Consider the following 20,583-nt stretch of genomic DNA (forward strand, 5'->3'; position numbering starts at 1 on the left):
AGATGCAGCGCGTGAAGTGGAGCTGTCCCGCGCTGCGGTGCTGAAGCGTTCTCATCATGACGCAAACAGTTACGTCAACTGTTTACTGAATAGCCGTTCCCTTCTTATTTATCATTATAAATATCTTAGATAAATATAATAAATATATCCTCAACTTAGTATATCTGCTAGTGTATTAGGCTAATGAGATATTGATTTGAACAGATATAAACAACAAGATCTAGCCCAGAACCTCCTATATGAGGGTTTCGCGGGCATACAAGAGCAGAATTGCCCGTGTAGGCTAATTATTCTAACAAAAGCTTCAATTCTTGCTCAATTTCTAAGTGTAATAATGGTCGTCGGCTATTTATAGAGAAGCATGCCCCTCCGCTTTCATGCGCAATTCACCCCGCCCGAGTCCCCCGGGACCGGAGCATCCTACCCCAGGTAGAACTTGACGTCAGAGCGGTTCGTAATTTGACGTGTAAACATCCCTTCCCCTTCCACGACTCTCTCATTGGTGGCTCTCCATGCGCGTTCAATTACTCGCTCACACTGCATCAGAATTAAGAGGAGACTAGCGTTACCTAAGGAAGGCTTTTGGAGCTGGGCTGATATTTCTTGTGTTTACATATTCTATATTTATTTGTTAACTTATTTCTATTTAATTGTTTTGTATTCATCGTGATCATCCAGATCATTTTTAAGTGGTTGTAATTGATTTGAAATGGAAGAAAGATGTCGTCCAATGTTGCTGTGCAGTGTTCTTGCTCTGTTCTGTGCGCTGGTGTCCTCCGCTGTGGACAGACAGTATCTGAACGAATGGGCGGTGGAGATTCCAGGAGGAAGCGACAATGCGCGATCCATCGCCGGCGAGCTCGGCTACGAATTAGTTCGACAGGTAAGTCACACTAAACGCTGTCTTTCACGGCAAAACACTCGTCTCACACACATCTGGCTGTACCTTGCATCAGTGTTGCATGCAATTGTATATTCTCAATGTAGGCTATGTAATGTAGGCTAGATCATATTTGATCTGTTCTATCAATATGAATGTGCATCAGAAAAACGTGTTTAATCAGTTGCCAGAACATTTGCTCAACCATTAAACACTGAGGCATCTGCCGGGTGATAGCTGAATGTGCTTTGCAACTAGGATACTTGTATCTATGTTGACATCTGAAATCAATGATTTTTTTATATTTAAGGATTACTGCACCAATACAAATGTAATTGTAAAATGCAATAAATATATTATGCAATTTCTACATTTGCTATTCAGACGTGCCATAGTGCCATCCTATATATTTAAAAAAATGCACCTGTTGTGTCATATAGTTCAGAACAATGTTTTTTTATGAAAGGAAACCCAAGTAAGCTGCTAGGCATTTTTTAGACCTATTAATAATTCTATTTTTTCTGAAGTAGCTTCAGGCAGACTAGACCAGACAGATGGGAACTGCGTCATTATGACCAGGCTTAATTTAGCTCTTAATATGAACCGTTCTCTTCAGTCAATTCTCTGTTTCGTTTGTCTGCAGATTGGGGCGCTGGAAAACCATTATTTATTCAAGCGGCACAATCACCCTAGCAGGACCAAAAGGAGTGCAGATCATATCACCAAACGTCTGTCGGAAGATGACAGGGTATGAGACTTTTCGAAACCCCTTGCACTGCTTTCTTTCTATGTGTAAATAAAAACCCCTCTGAGATGTCAATGAGAATGAAGTAGGTAGACTTATGTCCTGTGTTGTAATAGCATGATAATTCCAAAAGAATAAATAATTCACAACAGTTCAAATGGGCTTTTGATGCAAATGTTTTGGACTTTAAATGATCACTGAATGGTTCTGAATGGCACCTGTGGCTTCTCCTGTAGGTGTCTTGGGCTGAACAGCAGTATGAGAAGCGAAGGGCCAAACGTGCCTCGCTGGGGACAGAATGTAAGGAGTGTTCTGTGGACAAACTCTTCGACGATCCCATGTGGAACCAACAGTGGTATCTAGTGAGTCTCGACATCTTAATTTTCCTTTGTCAAAGGTGGAGTTTGATTTGCTTTTGCTCTGGAATATTTTCAGGCATTGATTCCACAAATATTTTTCCCATTCATTTTCCTTGTTTGTGAAAGTTCTAAACCTTGAACCAACTTGAAATAATTTTTACTAGTTACTAGTATTAGTTACTAAATTTCACAAAGTAAATATCCATTCAATTAAACATTACACTTTGAAGTAGAATTACTGAAATAGTATAAAACTTACTCTAATCTTTAATTAACAACATCAAAAAAGCATGTTATAGTGTCCAACATTGTGGATGATGTAATCAAATGAAGTATTAAATAAAATACATTTATAAATATTGAAATAAAAGTTTGTGTGTATGTATATATTCGTCAAGTATAGGTTCAGATGATGAAGAGAAGGATGAAAAAGCAACTAAAATAAAGTATTTATATACAAAACCAACTCAAATAATCCAATAGCAGCAAGATATAAACAATGCCAGAAAATGAAGAACTAAAAACAGAGAGCATATTAACATGATGATAAGCTAAATGTCAAGCAGATGTGATTATTAAATGAGTGTCCATGGTAACAGATTAATGGCAGGAAACTAGAACCAAGGAAACGTGACTGAAAACAGACAAACTTAAAGTCCATAAAATGAAATACACAGACCCTGAAAAAATAAATTATTATATATATATATATATATATATATATATATATATATATATATATATATATATATATATATATATATATATATATATATATGTGTGTATGGTATTATTTTCTTATCGTAAATATATATTATTAGAAGTAGTAATATGCATGGCTAAGGATTTAATTTGGAAAACTTTTAAAGGTGATTTTCTCAATATTTAGATATTTTTGCACCCTCAGATTCCAGATTTACAAATATTTGTCAATCAAATATCGTCCTATCCTTACAAACCCTACATCAATGGTTTTGTGGTTCAGATAACACAACACAAACTTTTATATTATATGATTAATCAATATGACAATACACTATTATAAATATAAATAGTTAAGAACGTATAGGGAAAATTACTCGATAACATTATTTGCAGTGTTTTATTGGAGTGGGTGGCCAGTGCTAAGGTGTATTGTCTAATTCTCATTTCCATGGTAACAGCAACTTAGCCATTTGGTAGAAGTTGAAATGTGTCTACTTGTGTTATATTTATTTTAGCTTAAAAACCTCAAATCACAGTGGGTTTGACTTGAAAAGTTCATGTGTTCTCAATATAAGAAAAATACTAAAACAATTTAAAAAAATAGACTCGATGGACTTGTGCTCAAATGCGGAACCCATTAATATCAACAACAGCTTTGTTGTAGAAGCCATTGTAACAATCCTCTCTGGTGAATTACATTTCCTGTCTGTAGGACTTCATTGCTGGGTCAGTTGTCCCTGTGGACTTGCGCACTATAGGCGGTTGAAGCCCAGTGTTTTTAAGCTTTCAAAGCTCATAGTATGGCTAAACAAAATGAGATTGTAAAGGAGAACGCTTCTTAATCCCAAACAACAGAAGAGCCAATCACACATTAGTACCAATTTACTGAAACACAATGGATTGATGGGTTTATTTTATGGAAGCCAAGCTCTTAATGCCAGAGAATGGCTTCCGTACTTCCGTACAGTCACAGATGGGAAGGATTCAACTGGCTCTAATATGGATCACAGCTCATGGTTTATATAGCAATTCACTCTAATAAAATTGAAAACCTCCATTTGCATTTCCGACTGAGGGATTAATTTTTTGGACAAACATTTTATTCTAAAACGTAATTTAGCGGTGGCATGAACCGGCATGACCTTTTGTTCTTTTTGCTTCACCAAGTTTCTAAACCTATTTATTTATGTGTCGAGCATGTTTTTTTTTAGCGCCGCCACCTCTTAACCTAATTGCTAATGAAGTTCCTGCCCAGTTTTATTTTAGTTTTATGTGCCTGTCTCTAAATGTATCTTATTAGCTAAAATCAGCCTCTCCGTTGATTCAGAATCAACTCATGAGACATAAAAGATGAAAGTGAATATTAGCAAAAATGTAATTTTAGTGAAAAAGCCTTCGCTCCCCATGTGCGTCAATGAGCCTTAGCCGCCCATGACCCTTTATCGGTTCACCACTGTTGTGTTGACCACTTTTGATAGATACTGACCACTGAACACATCACAAGAGCTGCAGTTTGGGAGATGCTCTGAGATGCTATATATATACATACATATATACCATGGTCTATCTGAATTTTTTATTTTCCCAAACATACATAATATTATGTTTTTTTCTTGACTATAAAAAATATATTTACATTATGTATTGTTTCTGATTCAATCATGTCGTTTGCAAAGCTTAAAGGAATGTAGTTTATAGATAATAAAAGTACACAGTTGTTGTTGTTGTTGTTGTTTTGCTTAAAAGCAAAGACTGCAATGCTATGATTCATCTCAGAGGTTCGGTTGATTTGGCTTCTAACTCGCAAAATCTTTTGAAATCCCTATGGAGAAAATGAACAGAAAAAATGCTTCAGAAACCAAGACTGCTGAAAAGTGGGCGGTCGCCGTTGTGCTCCATTGGTCAATTTGACAGATGAGGCTGTGAAGCCAGGTGGTTAAAAGGGAAAGAAAGAATGACGTTCAATCTTAGTAGATGAGAGCGTAGATAGAAAAGAAGGATATGGATTTATGGAGGAGAACGACTGCTCGTGAAAGGATTACATTTCACCAGAGAGGAATGCTGATAATTCAATTAAAGAGATGACTCATATCATAACCTTTTTTCTCTCTGTATTGAGAACATTGTGTGGTTTTATTCGTATTTTATCTGTTTCGTACTGGGTACATTGAACATTTTTAGCTGCATCACTGTGTTTGACTGCATCTCTTTAGAGGCAATGATCACGCTAGAGAGTTTATGCACCTGCCGATATTTGAGGCGCCCAGTAAAACTTCTTGACTCACTTAAAGGTGCTATGAAGCTAGATCAGTGACGTGGAGTTCAGCCGTGGGGTTTACAGCCCTCCTGAGGTTATGTTGGCTGTGATTGCGCTATGTGGCAGAGCCGTCATGTGTGGTGCGTCGTCTCTTTCACTCCCCCCCCGTCTTTCCAGAGTGAGTCCTCAGCTATGAGTCATGCTTCATGGTAGTGTTACTGCAGCGTCTATGCATAATTTGTGAGCAGATCACAGACCTCTTTGTTCCTCTCTGTCCTTCTTCCTAACTTTTATGCTTCAATGAGCTTTGGCACGTAACTGCAAACACCATATACATACATGTCATGTGCAAACAACATTTTGAATAAAGTGAACAGAATATTTTTTTAGTGAACAAATAATTTTCCTTAAACTCCATGGACTGATTTGTTAGTGCTTTGTGAAGCACTTTTAATGGCCTTTTCCAGTCTAGAAAAGAGTATTTCTTGGAAAATAGCCTAGGCTGTGACAAGCGAATACACACCCCTTCTCTAATTGAGTATAGGTGTTTGAAATCTGCACAAATTGAACTAGATATCTGCGTTGTGAGCAAACAGAATTGACTAGAACTTGTTGTCTGTCGATGAACTGAATGGATGAGGCATTTTTTGAAGCTTGTAGTGAACTTATTTAGCCCCCCCACCCCCTTTAGTTTAACGAGCCTGAAGTGATGGAAGCCTATTTCGGCCACATAAAAAATATGCTTTGGTAAATCATAAAAGTCCAAAAAATTATGAGATGCTAAGTCACAATTATGAGATACAATTATGAGAAAAGAGAAAAGTCATAAAAAGCTGAATTTCTTTGTCATAATTATGGTATTCCACCTTTTATCGCATAATTTTGATTTTCTGTCATAATTTCAACTTTTTATGTTTTTTTATGTGATTGACTTTATCTCATAATTTCAACTTTAAGACATATGCCATAATTAGACTTCAGTCACACTTTAGTTTAGAGTCCAATTCTCACTATTAACTAACTATTAATTGTGACTTTTGTCTCAATAAATTTGTAATTACTGCTTATTAATAGTTAGTATGGTAGTACTTAGTTGTACTATACATTATACATTAATATGTGCTTTATAAGTACTAATAAACAGACAATATCTTAGTAATATGGATGCTAATAAACAACTATCATTTATAATGAGAATTTAACCCTAAACTAAACTGTTACCTAGACTTTTATGTCATATAAAATAAAAGCATTATTTTTATTCTTATTACTTATATGATTCTCTGGCTCACTCATAATACTCAAAATTACTAATTTGTGACCACTTTATATGATGTGCTCTACGGAAAGAGTCACTGAGTGAATCAATGAACTAATTAATTTTGTTGAATTATGCTAATCGGATGGCAAACTCTCTGCTAATACATTTTATGGTTATATTTTATGTTAAGGTTACATTGTATTTAATCAAATAAGTACACTAGTACTGGTACTTTTAAGTATAATAATCCTGGATGTTTAGGTAATTTCATCTTAAATTACATTAAAGAGTCTTTTTTAATTGCTTAACTTATTTGATGAGTTAAAGCAATGTAAAAACATATGTTGTCATAACTTAATGATCATATAATTTTTTACAGTGTACTAAATAATATTATTAGTTACTTTGTACCCACTATGGAGTTACAGTTAGGGTTTGGGGTTAGTTACTTAAGTAATTTACTAGAGTAAATATATGTAGTAACATGTATCTACGTCAGCTTAAAATAAAGTGTTACCCATTTTACACAACTCCGGTTAACTGCATTTTATATACTAGCTAGTGACTGCACAGTGGCTCTCTGATATTTAATTATCAGTCAATAAGAAAAAATCCCCTCATGGTCAAGTATGGTCTGAAAATACTCTCCACAAACCAAAAGGTCGGCATGGGTGATTACATCGCCTGCTTTCATTTTCAAGCAAACAGCTTTTGTTGGAAGGGTCAGTGGATGTGTCATACAAAGAGGCTTTTGTCTTTGTGAAAAGGTTGAGAATGTTCAGTCAGTGGTACTCACGTATTCACTCAGCACACTTAAACTGTCTTTCTTTCATGCTCCCTTTCCAGCAAGACACACGGACGTCTTCATCCCTCCCTAAATTGGATCTACACGTGATCCCGGTCTGGAAGAAGGGCATCACGGGCAAAGGAGTGGTCATCACCGTTCTAGATGACGGCCTGGAGTGGAACCACACCGACATATACCCTAACTACGTAAGTGTGTCGTCGTGCAATGCCTACTCGACTACCATCCATAAAAACCTCTGCGCTGTTGTTTCCATGCCAACAGCTACCCCCTCAACTGTGCAGAGGATTATCCATAGTGACACCTACCACGAGCAATGCCGTTTGATAAGGGCTTCCAGTACAGAAGGTCACAAACAAAACTCTCACTCGCTCATTCAAAGCTATTTAAAAATTCAGTCTGAATGTGTGCCAATTACGTAAGACTGCAGTGAGCCCAGCATCCCCTTTTTGCAATAGAGACGACTCATAAATCATAGGATAATAATCAAACATCTGTCTCCTATTAGGATTTGCCGTTGCTTTGCTGTTGGCTTGTTTACAAACAGCAGTCTTACAAAAAGTAACCCTTAATAAAAGAGACCCGTATGTGTCTGATGCTGGCGAGTGAGGCAATGACCGCTTAATACAGGCGCGCACACACACACACACGTTTGCTTTTCTGAAATGTGTGGACATTCCATACACTTAATGGTTTTTACACCGTACAAACCGTATTTTCTATCCCCTTACACTGCCCCTGCCCCTAAACCCATCACAGGAAACATTCTGCATTTTTACTTTCTAAAAAAAACTCATCCTGTATGATTTATAAGCCGTTTGAAAAGTGGGGACATGTCCTCATATTTCACCGTCTTCTTGTAATACCCATGTCATTATACACATTTGTGTCCTGATATTTCACAAAAATGTGCTGAAAAATATTAACTGTTTATTTAAGCTGTGAGTCTTAGTGTACGACTTTGTGTATAATGCTTACTATTTTTTATGTAAATAAGTATGTGTTATGCATCTGTAAACACTATCACATGAACTTAGGTTGCTGTATTCATGGCATGTTGAAATTGCCGTAATTATGACATTTTATGACACCGTATTCTGTTTGGCAGCATTTATCTCAAATTACAATTCATGTTTTTGGGCAAGTTTGGGCATGAAATGCTGTTCAGCGTTAAAAAAAAGTTTCACATATCTGTAACGTGGCTTCAAAATGTCAAACAATAGTTTGGATCTATATGCAGATAAAAAGGTGTTTAATAGTTCCAATCATAAGACATGCCCATAACTTGACCATGACACATGTCATGAAGTCTAGGCTGAAGACCAGATCAGTAACCACATGAAATGCACACGTACGTACGAAGAAACAATAATCCACGCAGGGCAAGACAGAGCACCTGGGGTGCGTCTTAATCAATTGAGATGCATCCCAGGTTAAATAGGCCTACCTCAGCTCAGAAACACCGGGCACTGATTAACATACAGAAAGAACTACATAGACCATGACAAGAACTACAAAATAACATGAATGCCAAATTTCAAAATAAAAGACTTGACAAAGTTCATAATTCAAACATATTTTTTACATATTTAATTTAAATGGGTTTTAAGAACATTGTCAATCGCTAGACGCTGCAAAAGAGACAAGCGTACCGGTCAGATACATCCATTTTAGTCAATGATAAACGATGGAAATGCATCGACATTGCCTGCAAAAATGTGTGGGATTACTACTTTTTTGGTAATGAGACATTTAATGAAAGCTTGGCTGTGAACAGCTCTGAATATAATCTTAGTTGTAAAATTGTGAAGTACAGTAATACCAACTCTATGGGGGAAAAAAGCATAATAATTCGGCATCTAGTTATCATTTTAGGATGTAGGGCCCAACATATTGCACTTTTATCCAATTTTGCGTCAAGATTTGTGCTGTCAAATAGATTAATCACAATTGATCACATTTCAAGCATAACATTTTGTATATATATGGTAAATATGATCAAATATGGCTGTAAAAAAATTGTATTTAAAAAATGTATTTTTTATTTTTTATAATATAAAAAAACTCACAGAAATCCAACCTTTCATTAAAGTAAAACAATTGGGGGGTAAATCACATTATGAAATAAATGCTTTTCTCTAAAACACGTTGGCCATAATTGTTGGTACCCCTAGAATTTTATAATTTTATCAAAAATATCTCTGAAGTATATTTACATTAATATTAAACATTTTTATCACACCAAGGTGACAAGGAACTTGAAATTGTCCAGCTAGGATGTCTTGTTTCACAGGAGTATGAATATAAGGAGGCATAAAAGCCTAATTCCCTTAATCATTTATCACAATGAGTGAAACCAAAGAATATAGTTCTGATGAGCAGCAAAAGATTGTTGAGCTTCACAAAATAGAAAGCGGCTATAGGAAAATAGCTAAAGCATTGAAAATCCCCAGTTCCATCATCAGGGCAATAATTAAGAAGCTCCATTTAACTAAAGATATTACAAATCTGCCTGAAAGAGGACGTGTGTGTATATCGTCCTAATGCACGGCGAGGAGGAACGTTTGAGTGCACAAAGTCTCTCCAAGGATCACAGATGGAGAATCGCAGAGATTAGTTGAGTCTTGGGGTCAGAAAGCCTAAAAAAATAAATAAAAATCAAACAACAACTACATCACCACATGTTGTTTGGGAGGGATTCAAGAGAAATCCTCTTCGCTCATCCATAAACAAACTCCAGCACATTCAGTTGTCAGACACGACTGGAAAGTCAAAAGGGACCTGGTTCTGTGGTCAGATGAAACTATAAAATAGCTTTTTGGCAGCAAATCTTCCAGATGGGTTTGGTGCAAACATGAATAAAAAGTACCCCATTCCCACGGCTAAAAATACCACTGGATCTTTAATGTTGTGGGCCTATTTTTTGCTGGAGGTCCTGGACATCTTGTTCAAATACATGGTATCATGGATTCTATCAAATACCAAAAGATAAAAAATCAAAACCTGATGGATTCTGCTAGAAATCTTATAATGGGACTGTGGTTGGATCTCCCATCAGGACAACGATCCAAAACAAACATCAAAATCAACACAAAAATGTGCCACTGAGCACAAAATGAAGCTCCTGCCATGACCATTCCAGTTTCCTGACCTGAACCCTATAGAAGATGTGTGGCTGAACTGAAGAGAAGAAGCACCAACATGGATCTGGGAATCTTAAGGATCTGGAGAGGTTCTGTCTGGAGGAACTCTCTATTCAGGTGTTCTCTAAACTCATCAGGCATTATAGAAGAAGACTCAGAGCTGTTATCTTTGGAAAAGGAGGTTGCAAAAAATATTTAATAAAAGGATGCCAACAATTATGGCCAACGTGTTTTGGAGAAAAGCATTTATTTCATAATGTGAATTACCCCCCATTTTCAATTCTTTTACTTAAATGAAAGGTTAGATTTTTGTGCATTTTTTAATAAAAGATCAAAAGGATAAACAATTCAGATTTATTTTTTACAGCCATATTTGATCATATTTACCAGGGGTACCATATATATATATATATATATATATATATATATATATATATATATATATATATATATATATATATATATATATATATATATATATATATATATATATATTGTAACCTCTCCTGTTCAAACCGCCTGCTCCAAGCGGGATTCAATCTTGGGTCCACTGGCATGAGAGCCTGACGCTCTAACAAGCTCTAACATCTCTTGAGATCAGAGGAGTAGATGTATTTGCACAGCGACTACTAGCTGGCCTCCGTTACATATACATATATTAGCAAACTTTTTTGTTATATTCGATTGATTGAATTTTTTTTTACTATTTGCAATTCAGACTCATTAGAAATAATAACAGTAGTGCACTTCTGTTCTCCCTTCCTATAAAACCACATCTGTCTGCAACATATTGACACTACTGATGACCTGTTTGTTCTGTGTATGCTAGAAAAAAGATTGTTGCACTCATTCAAACCCTCATTTTCTGCTTCCCTTGATGTAGGATCCTGCTGCCAGCTATGATTTCAACGACAATGATCCTGATCCCTTCCCCAGATACGACTCCACCAATGAAAACAAGTGAGTGAATGAATCTCTGTGCTTTCATTTCTCCAAATGAAGGGGCAGAAAAGCTCAAGAGATCTTAGAATCATGCTGATCCACACTTGAAAAACACAAGGACAGATTTTCAGAAGTTTTTAGCCTTTCAATTATCTTAAGCACCACATACACCGATAACTGATCAGTGACTGGAAAATGTTACAAGCCTTGGACTGGCATATATCTTTTCTGTCCTCTTTAAAGAGATCTGCAGATTTATTTAACCTCGTGCAAAATGTGTTCAGGGAGAATTAGACCAGGCTGGCATTGCTTTCCATCTTTAAGCTGCGATGAAACAGAACTGACAGTGACACTGATCTGAGAAGGTCTGTTCTTCATCAGGGAACGAGTGTAATCCATTCCAGTGTTACGCACATCACTTACGCTGTCTTACATAAGAGGATCAGAACCCATGCACATCTGGATAACAAAAATTACTATATACAGTATGTGTTGTTTTTTGCTTTATATACACATGCAGATTATTGTCTCACATCAATAGTCCTCAGGGAACGTGTCAAATTGACGTAGTTTACATTTGCATACAGGTCAGGGAGCATATTTAATTGCATTACTAATTAAATCAACATAATAAAATTGATAGTCCTAGAGAAAAGGAAGCTTTGAAACAGAAAAATAAGTGGTCATGAAAATAGAAGCACTCATTGTGTGTCCATGACAGTGAATGACTCATACTGTGCAGCTATAGTTTTTTTTTTGCACACACAAACAAACGCTCATAATTATGCACACACTTATAAAGTTCTTTAATAATTTGAACTTTAATAATCATTAAACGATTCCAAGATAAATTATAATCATTTTTTAGCAAATTACTCCCTTCAAAATGTAATGTTATTCAGCAGATATCCATTGTTAGTCTAATCTTTGACATTAGGCACTCAATGTCAGACAGTCAATCAGTCGCATCAGTCATTTTCCTCTGTAATAATTACAAATATTGTTGGCAATTGCTAAAACTAGCATCCTCCTGAATATCTTACACTTAAGATTACCAAAACACACAATTATCTTGTAACCACCCAGAAGACCCAAGAAACCCACTATCAGCTATTCAGAACACTCTAGAAATCACCTATCAACAATCCAGAACACTACCAACCACCAAAACACACTAGAAATTAGCTTGCAACCACCCAGCACACAATAACAACCATATAGCAACTACCCAGAGCACCCTGGAAACCACCTAGCAACCAGCCAAAACACCATAGCAACCACTCAGAACACTCTTGCAACTACTGAGAACACAATAACAACCACATAGCATCTACCCAAAGCACCCTCGAAAACACCTAGCAACCAGCCAGAACACCCTAGCAACCACTCAGAACACTGGCAACTATCTAGCAACCACCAAAACACACTATTATCTTGCAACTACCCAGAACACAATAACTCAACCATATACCAACTCCCCAGAGCCCCCTTTGAAACCACCTAGCAACCAGCCAGAACACCCTAGAAACCATATAGCAACCACCAAAACGCACTGTTATCTTGCAACTACCCAGAACATAATAACAGCCATATCGCAACCACCCAGAACACCCTAAACCACCTAGCGACCAGCCAGGACACACTACCAAGAACACCAGAAACCACTTAAACACACCATTAACTTCCGACCACCCAGAACACAATAACAACCATATAGCAAACACCTAGAATACTCTAGAAACCAGAAAGTAACCAGTCAGAACAACCTAGCAACCATCCAGAACACTAGCAACCACCAAAACACACTAGCAATTTTCTTGCAACAATCCAGAATACAATAACAACCATATAACAACCACCAGAACACCCTAGCAAGACTAACAACAATCTAGCAGCCACCTAGCAACCAGCCAGAACATACTAGCAACACCTAGAACACTAGCAACAATCTAGCAACCACCAAAATTCACTTTTATCTTGCAACCTCCTAGAAACCCTAGCAACCATCCCCTCTGTAACCATGCTTGCAAATTTTTGTTAGCATACACATTTAGATGTAATGGGTTTTGAACATGCCAGGTATATTACATTTGAATGGAACTGAATTGTAACCCTATTCTCTGTTGAATGCCCTCAGGCATGGTACCAGATGTGCTGGAGAGATTGCCATGCAAGCAGACAACAACAAATGTGGCGTTGGAGTGGCCTTCAACTCGAAAGTGGGAGGTTTGTGTTGTCAAGCTGTGTTTGTCCACTTTTAGTATCTTTAATTCGATTTTTTTGACCAGTCCAGCAACAATGAGATGACAATATGATTATATAACAGTGCTGACCTGTATAACCAGTCATACACAAACATAATCCACATGTCCATGTCCTTTCGGTCATATAAGCTTTAGTGAGTCATAACATTATAGCAGAACATTTAATCGTCACCATTCAATCACTTGTATAGTAGATTGTTTTGAAGGTGAAAAATCCATGAAGGTCATCTTTTGTGCTTCCCATCTGCAGGAATACGAATGCTGGATGGAATCGTGACAGATGCCATTGAAGCCAGTTCGATCGGCTTTAACCCTGACCACGTAGACATCTACAGTGCTAGCTGGGGCCCTAACGATGATGGGAAGACCGTGGAGGGCCCCGGGCGTCTGGCGCAGAAAGCTTTTGAGTACGGAATCCAGAAGGTAAGAAGTTTGGGAATTGGTTTTACTAGACCAAATCTAAAACTAAATGGAAGCCACCTAGCAAACATCCAGAACATCCTAGCAGCCACCCAACTAATGCATTGTGCTTATGGCGTGTAACTCTTAACCCGTTGTAATCGAATGGTCTCTAAATAAATGTGTTTACTCCAGGGGCGTGGTGGAAAGGGCTCCATTTTCGTCTGGGCGTCAGGTAACGGTGGGCGTCAGGGTGACAACTGCGATTGCGATGGATACACAGATAGTCTCTACACAATCTCCATCAGCAGTGCGTCTCAGCAGGGTTTGTCTCCGTGGTACGCTGAGAAATGCTCTTCTACGCTGGCCACGGCCTACAGCAGCGGAGACTACACGGACCAGAGAATAGTGAGTCTTCGCTTATACATATTTTCACTCTTATGATCTCAATTATTATATTGCCTTTGGTTTGCCTTGTATCAAATGACTGATTTTCTCTTTGGAGATCAATGAAAATGTGTGCTGCAGCACTGTTCATTTGTGCTGTTTATCTGATTAATCACATTTAACATAAACGTTTGTAAATATAGATGCGATCAATCGTGATAAATCGATTCGACAGAATTAATAAAAAAATGTCTGACAGTTTTTAATCTTTTTTGGTTGCTGTGTTTGCTTTATCTCTATTGGGTTTTGTTGTGTTGAGATTTAATCTTTTATTTGGTTGTTTTTCAGACTAGTGCCGATTTGCACAATGAATGCACAGAGACACACACCGGCACGTCTGCATCTGCCCCATTGGCTGCTGGGATATTTGCACTGGCTTTGGAGCAGAAGTATGTCAAACATCTAGCATTTTGCATATTATATTATTTGTAGGATTTCATTGGTTTTACATCAGTTTTCCGAGTTAATTATTTTGATAAGAAACAATTTTTTTGAATTGCATTTTTAAAATAAACTTAATGTCATGCATAATTATCATTCATACATTAATAAAAGGGTAGACAGGTAAGATTTCTGCACTCAAACAAATCATGGCAGAGTTTATTATTAACTATTTGCATATTATATTTAATTTAAATATTAATTCTTTAAAATGCATTTGGTTAAAATCAGCATAAATATATTTATCATAAACTCATAAAACTTTTAGAATTTATTCAGATAAAAAGTATCAATATGGCTCTCTCTCTCTCTCTCTCTCTCTCTCTCTCTCTATATATATATATATATATATTTATATATATATATATTTATATATATATATATATATATATATATATATATATATATATATATATATATATATATATTTATTTATTTATATATTTATTTATTTATATATTTATTTATTTATATATATATATATATATATATATATATATATATATATATATATATATATATATATATATATATATATATATATATATATATATATATATATATATATATATATATATATATATATATATATATAAAATCTTAAATAAAATAATTCTAAATTAATTAGAATTAAATTCTCTTGCTCGCCAACTTAGTCCTGATCTGACCTGGAGAGACCTTCAGCACTTGGTGGTTTGGACATCTGAGTTTGACCCCTTGGCCAATAACCCAGGCTGGAAAAGGAACGGTGCTGGATTGATGGTCAACAGTCGGTTTGGGTTTGGCCTCCTGAACGCCAAAGCTTTGGTTGACCTGGCTGATCCCAAGGTCTGGAAGCATGTTCCGGAGAAGAAACAGTGCATCGTCAGAGATGAGACGTTCCAACCAAGGTAGATTTTGTTGAGTTTGCTTCCAGATGTTAGGATTGAAAAAATTCTGCTTTTTGCAGCAGAGACAAAGCTGTGGTGCTGCACCTTATGTATGGAAGACAAAACCAGGATGATCTCCTGCCATCTGCTACTGCACTCAGCTATGGCAATTTATTAATAACCACATTAATGCACTAGATCCCGTGTGTGTGTGTGTGTGTGTGTGTGTGTGTGTGTGTGTGTGTGTGTGTGTGTGTGTGTGTGTGTGCACATTTATACCCATCTGTTTGTTCTTTACAACTGCTTTTGTAATTCCTACGAAAGGGTTTCTTAGGAAGGTATATTTTGGGAATTGGAATCTATTCCGGTTTTTACTCAATACTCAGAGCACTGTTTTTCCTCCTATATTTACATCTTAGAAATTCTAAGGATTGTGAGGCTTTAGTGTTCAGACAAAGCTGCACCTGAACAGATGTTTCATTTTCCTGGATCTGAATTTCCCGATTCCTGGATGCAAGTGTCACGACACAATAAAATGTTGTTTAGAGAATGCCACTCAATCACACACATTTTTTGTATTTGCTATACCTTATCTTAAACACTGTAGAAGGGACATAAAGAGGGACACACAATAGGCTCCCAGCTACTGTATGTCCATCATCCACATCCACACACACACTTGTTTTAGCATTTGGTGCGCATTATCACCATGGCTCTTGTTGGATGCAAATTCTGTGCCTTTCAATGTAATCTGTAGGGATTACAGTTTATATCACTCATGCATATCTGTCTAGGGAACAGTGGGCAGAAAAATCCCTTCATTAATCTTCAAACTGATTGAAGCTGACGATAATAGCATGTTTGGCATCTTTTTCTAAATGCATTATCCAAAAAATATTATTTTTTAGTTTTATGTTCATCAAGACTGCGTTTATTTGATAAAAACAGTAATGTTGTAAAAAAATATTGTTACAATTTAAAATACATTTTATTTTTTTTAACTATTTTAAAATATAATCGTATTTTTGTGATGCAAAGCTGAATTTTCAGCAGCCGACGCTCTAGTCTTCAGTGTCACATGATCCTTCAAAAATCATACTTATATGCTGATTTGCTGAGTGCTCATAATACACTAGGATTTCATTCCCTACATAGCCCTGCATAAATCTTGTCGTTTGCTAGCACCATGCTTTGCCTTTGCTTGTATTATATTTGCAACAAATATGTGTTAAACTGCATTTACAAATACCTTTTTGTTTACAGACCATTGAAAGCCGCGGGTGAGATATCCATCGAGATCCCCACTAAGTCCTGCGCAGGACAGGCGAATTCTGTCGTGTCCTTGGAGCATGTGCAGGTGGAGGTCAGCATTGAGTACACGCGGAGAGGAGACCTCCATATCACGTTGACATCTCCATCAGGTGAGACATATACAAACTTAAACACACTAGCATGGGCACATTTGGGAATGAGAACACTGATTGTTGGGTTTGTCCCATTAGGTACTACCACAGTCTTGCTGGCGGAGAGAGAGAGGGACACATCATCCAACGGTTTCCGAAACTGGGCCTTCATGTCCGTGCACACCTGGGGAGAGAATCCCACCGGCACTTGGACCCTGAAGATTACTGATACGGTACATACCAGCATCTCTGCAAACATTTATCAAATTCTCATGGAGCGCCTGATACTCAAAATCCATCTCTTTCTCTCTCACTAACAGTCAGGACGGATGGAGAATGGGGGTCAGATTCTTAGCTGGAAGTTGATTTTGCATGGGACATCTGAGAAGCCTGACCACATGAAGATGGCAAGGGTATACTTGCCCTACAACGCTGTACAAAACGATCGCAGAGGCGTGGAACCGATGGAAGACATGATCAAGGTCAGAAAGGGAGGCGAACTTTAGAAGATATTGAGAAGAATGTTTGTTGAATATAACATATTTGTAATGTATCTGTGGTTGCTATACTGACTGTTACAACTCTCCGGCCAAATAATTGTGGATGCGTGCTTTTGTTGTCTTCTGTTCTGTTGTTTTCAAGCATCTGATGGACCTGTTGGAAAGTAGTTTGCAATTCCTCCAGCCTTAACTCTTCAATTTCCTATCTCTCTGACCAGCAGGAACCTCCGACTCCAGCTCAGAAAGCAGAAATTTCAAGTCCGGTGGATTCAGACTCACTCCCTTCTGCTGCCTCCATCGGTGTCCCAGAGGAAAATCCAGCTGTTCCTCCAGGCCCGTCCACTGCCAATCTGGCCCTGCTGCGTCTCCTCCAGTCGGCCTTCAACAGGCAGATGCCGGCAGTTCCTCCTCACGCTCTGGCGGCTCCTCCGAAGACCTTTCAGCGTGAAAGGATCCCACCGCAGAAGCTGTACCAGGCCCTCAACCAGCTAAACCGCTACAGGGGCTCCGAGAACGGTCTGTTCAGTGACTACAGCGACAACTTCTACAGAGTCCAACCGTACAGGCACAGAGACGACCGGCTGCTGCAGGCGCTGTTTGACATGCTCGGAGACGACCAGCAATGAGACCAGCGGGACGGGAAATGGAAGGACAGGAAGAGTAGGTAAAAGAAACCGGATGCCCTGCTGAAAAGACCAGCTAAAGGCTCTTTTTCATTCTTCGATGTGTACCAATATACCAAGTCTTGGTATTTACGTTGAGCAAGTTATGCATCACAACTTCTTAAAACACAGCTGGTAAACCTGCCAAGCTAGTCTTTTCAGCAGGGCGTAGGGGCAAGATAGAAAGTAAACTGGTACATAGAGGAACTTCAGGGGGATGAAATGAGATACAGAGAGGAACATAGCATATTGTTCTCTTCCAGACAAGCTTGTTTTTATCTGCACATGTAGTTATCAAGTATAAGCATTCTACGGCCTGTGTCTGTCAGTGTGAGTGTTTGTAAATCTGTGGTGAAAAAACAGCTGTATTTATCCCTCAGTTTTGAACCAGGTTGCTACGATATAAAGCCAATGACCGGACCAATTATGGCGTCTCTTGATGATTTTTCTCATGTTGCCTTCACTGCCACCAACTTTTGCATGCTATGAAAACGTTTACATTAGGATGTTATGAGAATATTCTACTCTAAAGATGATGATTGTAAATTGTAAAGATTATGGGAAGTGTCGTTCTTTGCAGAATCAGTCCTTAAAGTCAACGTGAAATCAAATCTGACCCGATTTACTTTCTCAATGCACGTTCTTTGTCTCATTGTGCACGATTTGTGAGTGCACGCTGTTCCAAATACATAAATGTTTGTCTTAATACTTTAACAAAATATAACGACATGCCTTTTTGACTGAAACAATTTCCTCTTTTAATCCATCCCTGGGTCTTTGCTGATATAAAACACCTTATTTTCATAGGTCAAAGCGATAGATTTTTTTTCTTTATAAATACTGTTGTTTTTCTTGGGCAGGGTTTCTCAACCTGAGATTTGTGAGATCTACAGGAATATTTACAGTGAGATTGTGATAGAAATACCAATGTCATTTTCCTGTAAAAATATTTTACCTGTAAAGAAAATTGTACTTAAAATGATATACACTCACTGTCTTATTCTAAAGTGGGTGGATGATAAAAGCATCATGACCATTCAAAATGATTAAATTCATAATTAAAGTGAATAATTATGTATTGTTGGGAATCAAAATTTGCTCCTGGGTTATAGTTTATTAAAACTAAAACTATTAAAAAATCTACTTGAAAAAAAAAAAGCATTTATAAAAACTTTATAGATATATTTAAAAAAAATATTAATAAATATAACGAAACGACAAAATTACTAAAACTTAGAAGTAAAATGAAAGTAAAAACAAAATCTATTCAAATAATAGAAAGCATCAACAAAAAAGCTATAACTATATTATATAAATGTATATTTAAAATAAATGTATATTAATAAATAAATAAATAAATAAATAAATAACTAATAAATAAATAACTATATTATATAAATGTATATTAAAAGTTTAGAATACTTAAATTTATACCACTAAATAATTGAAGTCTTTAGCAGACAGAAATGGTTGGGAAACCTTGTTTTAGACTAAAAGACATCAGTAACACCTGGTTCTACTACTGAGTGTTTATAGATCACTGTAACACTCAGGGTGACAGCATTTGTATACTTAGAGAACTATCATTCAATAAACTGTACAGTGCCGAGGATGCACCTGTGGGACACCTTGAAATTTATCTGCCCTTTTTTGCACAACTGTTACCATGTACCTCTCCCCTGCTCTCTCTGGAAACATCTGCTTTAGAAATGATCTCTAAATACTTCAATTATGGTTGACTCATGAATAGAACTCATGAAAAAGTGAGTTGTGCAACCCAAGCAACTGAGAACGTATCAACTGGTTTTGTATTTAAAAATTCATAAAACAAAGATAAAGTTTTATTTTTCTAAGAGTTCATAGTAGTTTATGAAAGTACACAAAGTAATCTATATAAAACCCTAATATATTAAATCACCATTTACCTCATAAGCCTAAATCGCAATTCCTACCTGTCTCTTATGAGTAAATGTTGTTGTACCTTTAGCCTGAAAGTCTCTGGACTTAATTCCAATAAAATGTATCCAGCTGTTGTGATGATACTCTGAAAGGGATTGTCTGTGATTTGCATTTGTAAAACAGGCTTGAATGTTCCTGCTGTATTCTATTTTCGCACAATCTATAGTGCAAAGGTTATCCTTTTATGTTAAGTTACGCAAAAGTAATTCAGAAACCACAGTTCTGTTTTTTATTTTTTTAAAGATATAATCTGAAATGGTTGGAAATGCCAGTTTGTCAAAAGAAATTATAATAATAAATGTTTGTCATGGTTCAGCGCATAATTTTTTATTTTTTTTATTTTTTCCAGAGTGGAGTCAATTATCAATTGTACAGTATATTTAAAGGGCCAGGTTTTGTGGGCTGTAACTGTAGCCTGATCTACTGATACAATAAAATGTATTAAGGTGACAACCAAAATAAGTGACCCTTTACACACACACACACACCTTGTAATTTTTCAATGTGGTTAGCGTTTACTTATACCTATTTATGCTTCTGTC

The 20,583-nt window shown here is 36.8% G+C and overlaps 1 protein-coding gene across 2 annotated transcripts; it reads left to right on the top strand.

The window, feature by feature from the left end:
• The first annotated feature begins 225 nt into the window (after positions 1–225).
• pcsk1 (proprotein convertase subtilisin/kexin type 1) lies at positions 226–20,356 on the top strand. Of its 2 annotated transcripts, none has more exons than XM_067423196.1 (14): positions 226–883; positions 1,524–1,628; positions 1,862–1,987; positions 7,054–7,200; positions 11,039–11,115; positions 13,235–13,323; positions 13,612–13,784; positions 13,956–14,168; positions 14,496–14,596; positions 15,305–15,538; positions 16,781–16,938; positions 17,020–17,153; positions 17,241–17,402; positions 17,639–20,356. In XM_067423196.1, exons 1-14 carry the CDS (start codon positions 710–712, stop codon positions 18,044–18,046), a joined length of 2,301 nt encoding a protein of 766 aa, XP_067279297.1. In that variant the 5' UTR covers positions 226–709; the 3' UTR covers positions 18,047–20,356. The 2 variants fall into 2 exon arrangements, with proteins under 2 accessions (XP_067279297.1, XP_067279299.1); XM_067423198.1 differs by having other exon boundaries at positions 230–883; positions 17,642–20,356.
• The last annotated feature ends 227 nt before the right edge of the window (positions 20,357–20,583 follow it).

This window comes from Pseudorasbora parva, chromosome 18 (genome assembly GCF_024679245.1).
Source record: "Pseudorasbora parva isolate DD20220531a chromosome 18, ASM2467924v1, whole genome shotgun sequence".
In the NCBI taxonomy this organism is placed as follows: domain Eukaryota; kingdom Metazoa; phylum Chordata; class Actinopteri; order Cypriniformes; family Gobionidae; genus Pseudorasbora; species Pseudorasbora parva.

Coding starts and splice junctions, on each gene's coding strand:
- pcsk1 (XM_067423196.1), top strand. CDS start 710: ATGGAAGAAAGATGTCGTCCAATGTTGCTGTGCAGTGTTCTTGCTCTG. Junction 7,201..11,038: donor CCGACATATACCCTAACTAC/GTAAGTGTGTCG, acceptor CCCTTGATGTAG/GATCCTGCTGCCAGCTATGA. Junction 17,403..17,638: donor CGATGGAAGACATGATCAAG/GTCAGAAAGGGA, acceptor CTCTCTGACCAG/CAGGAACCTCCGACTCCAGC.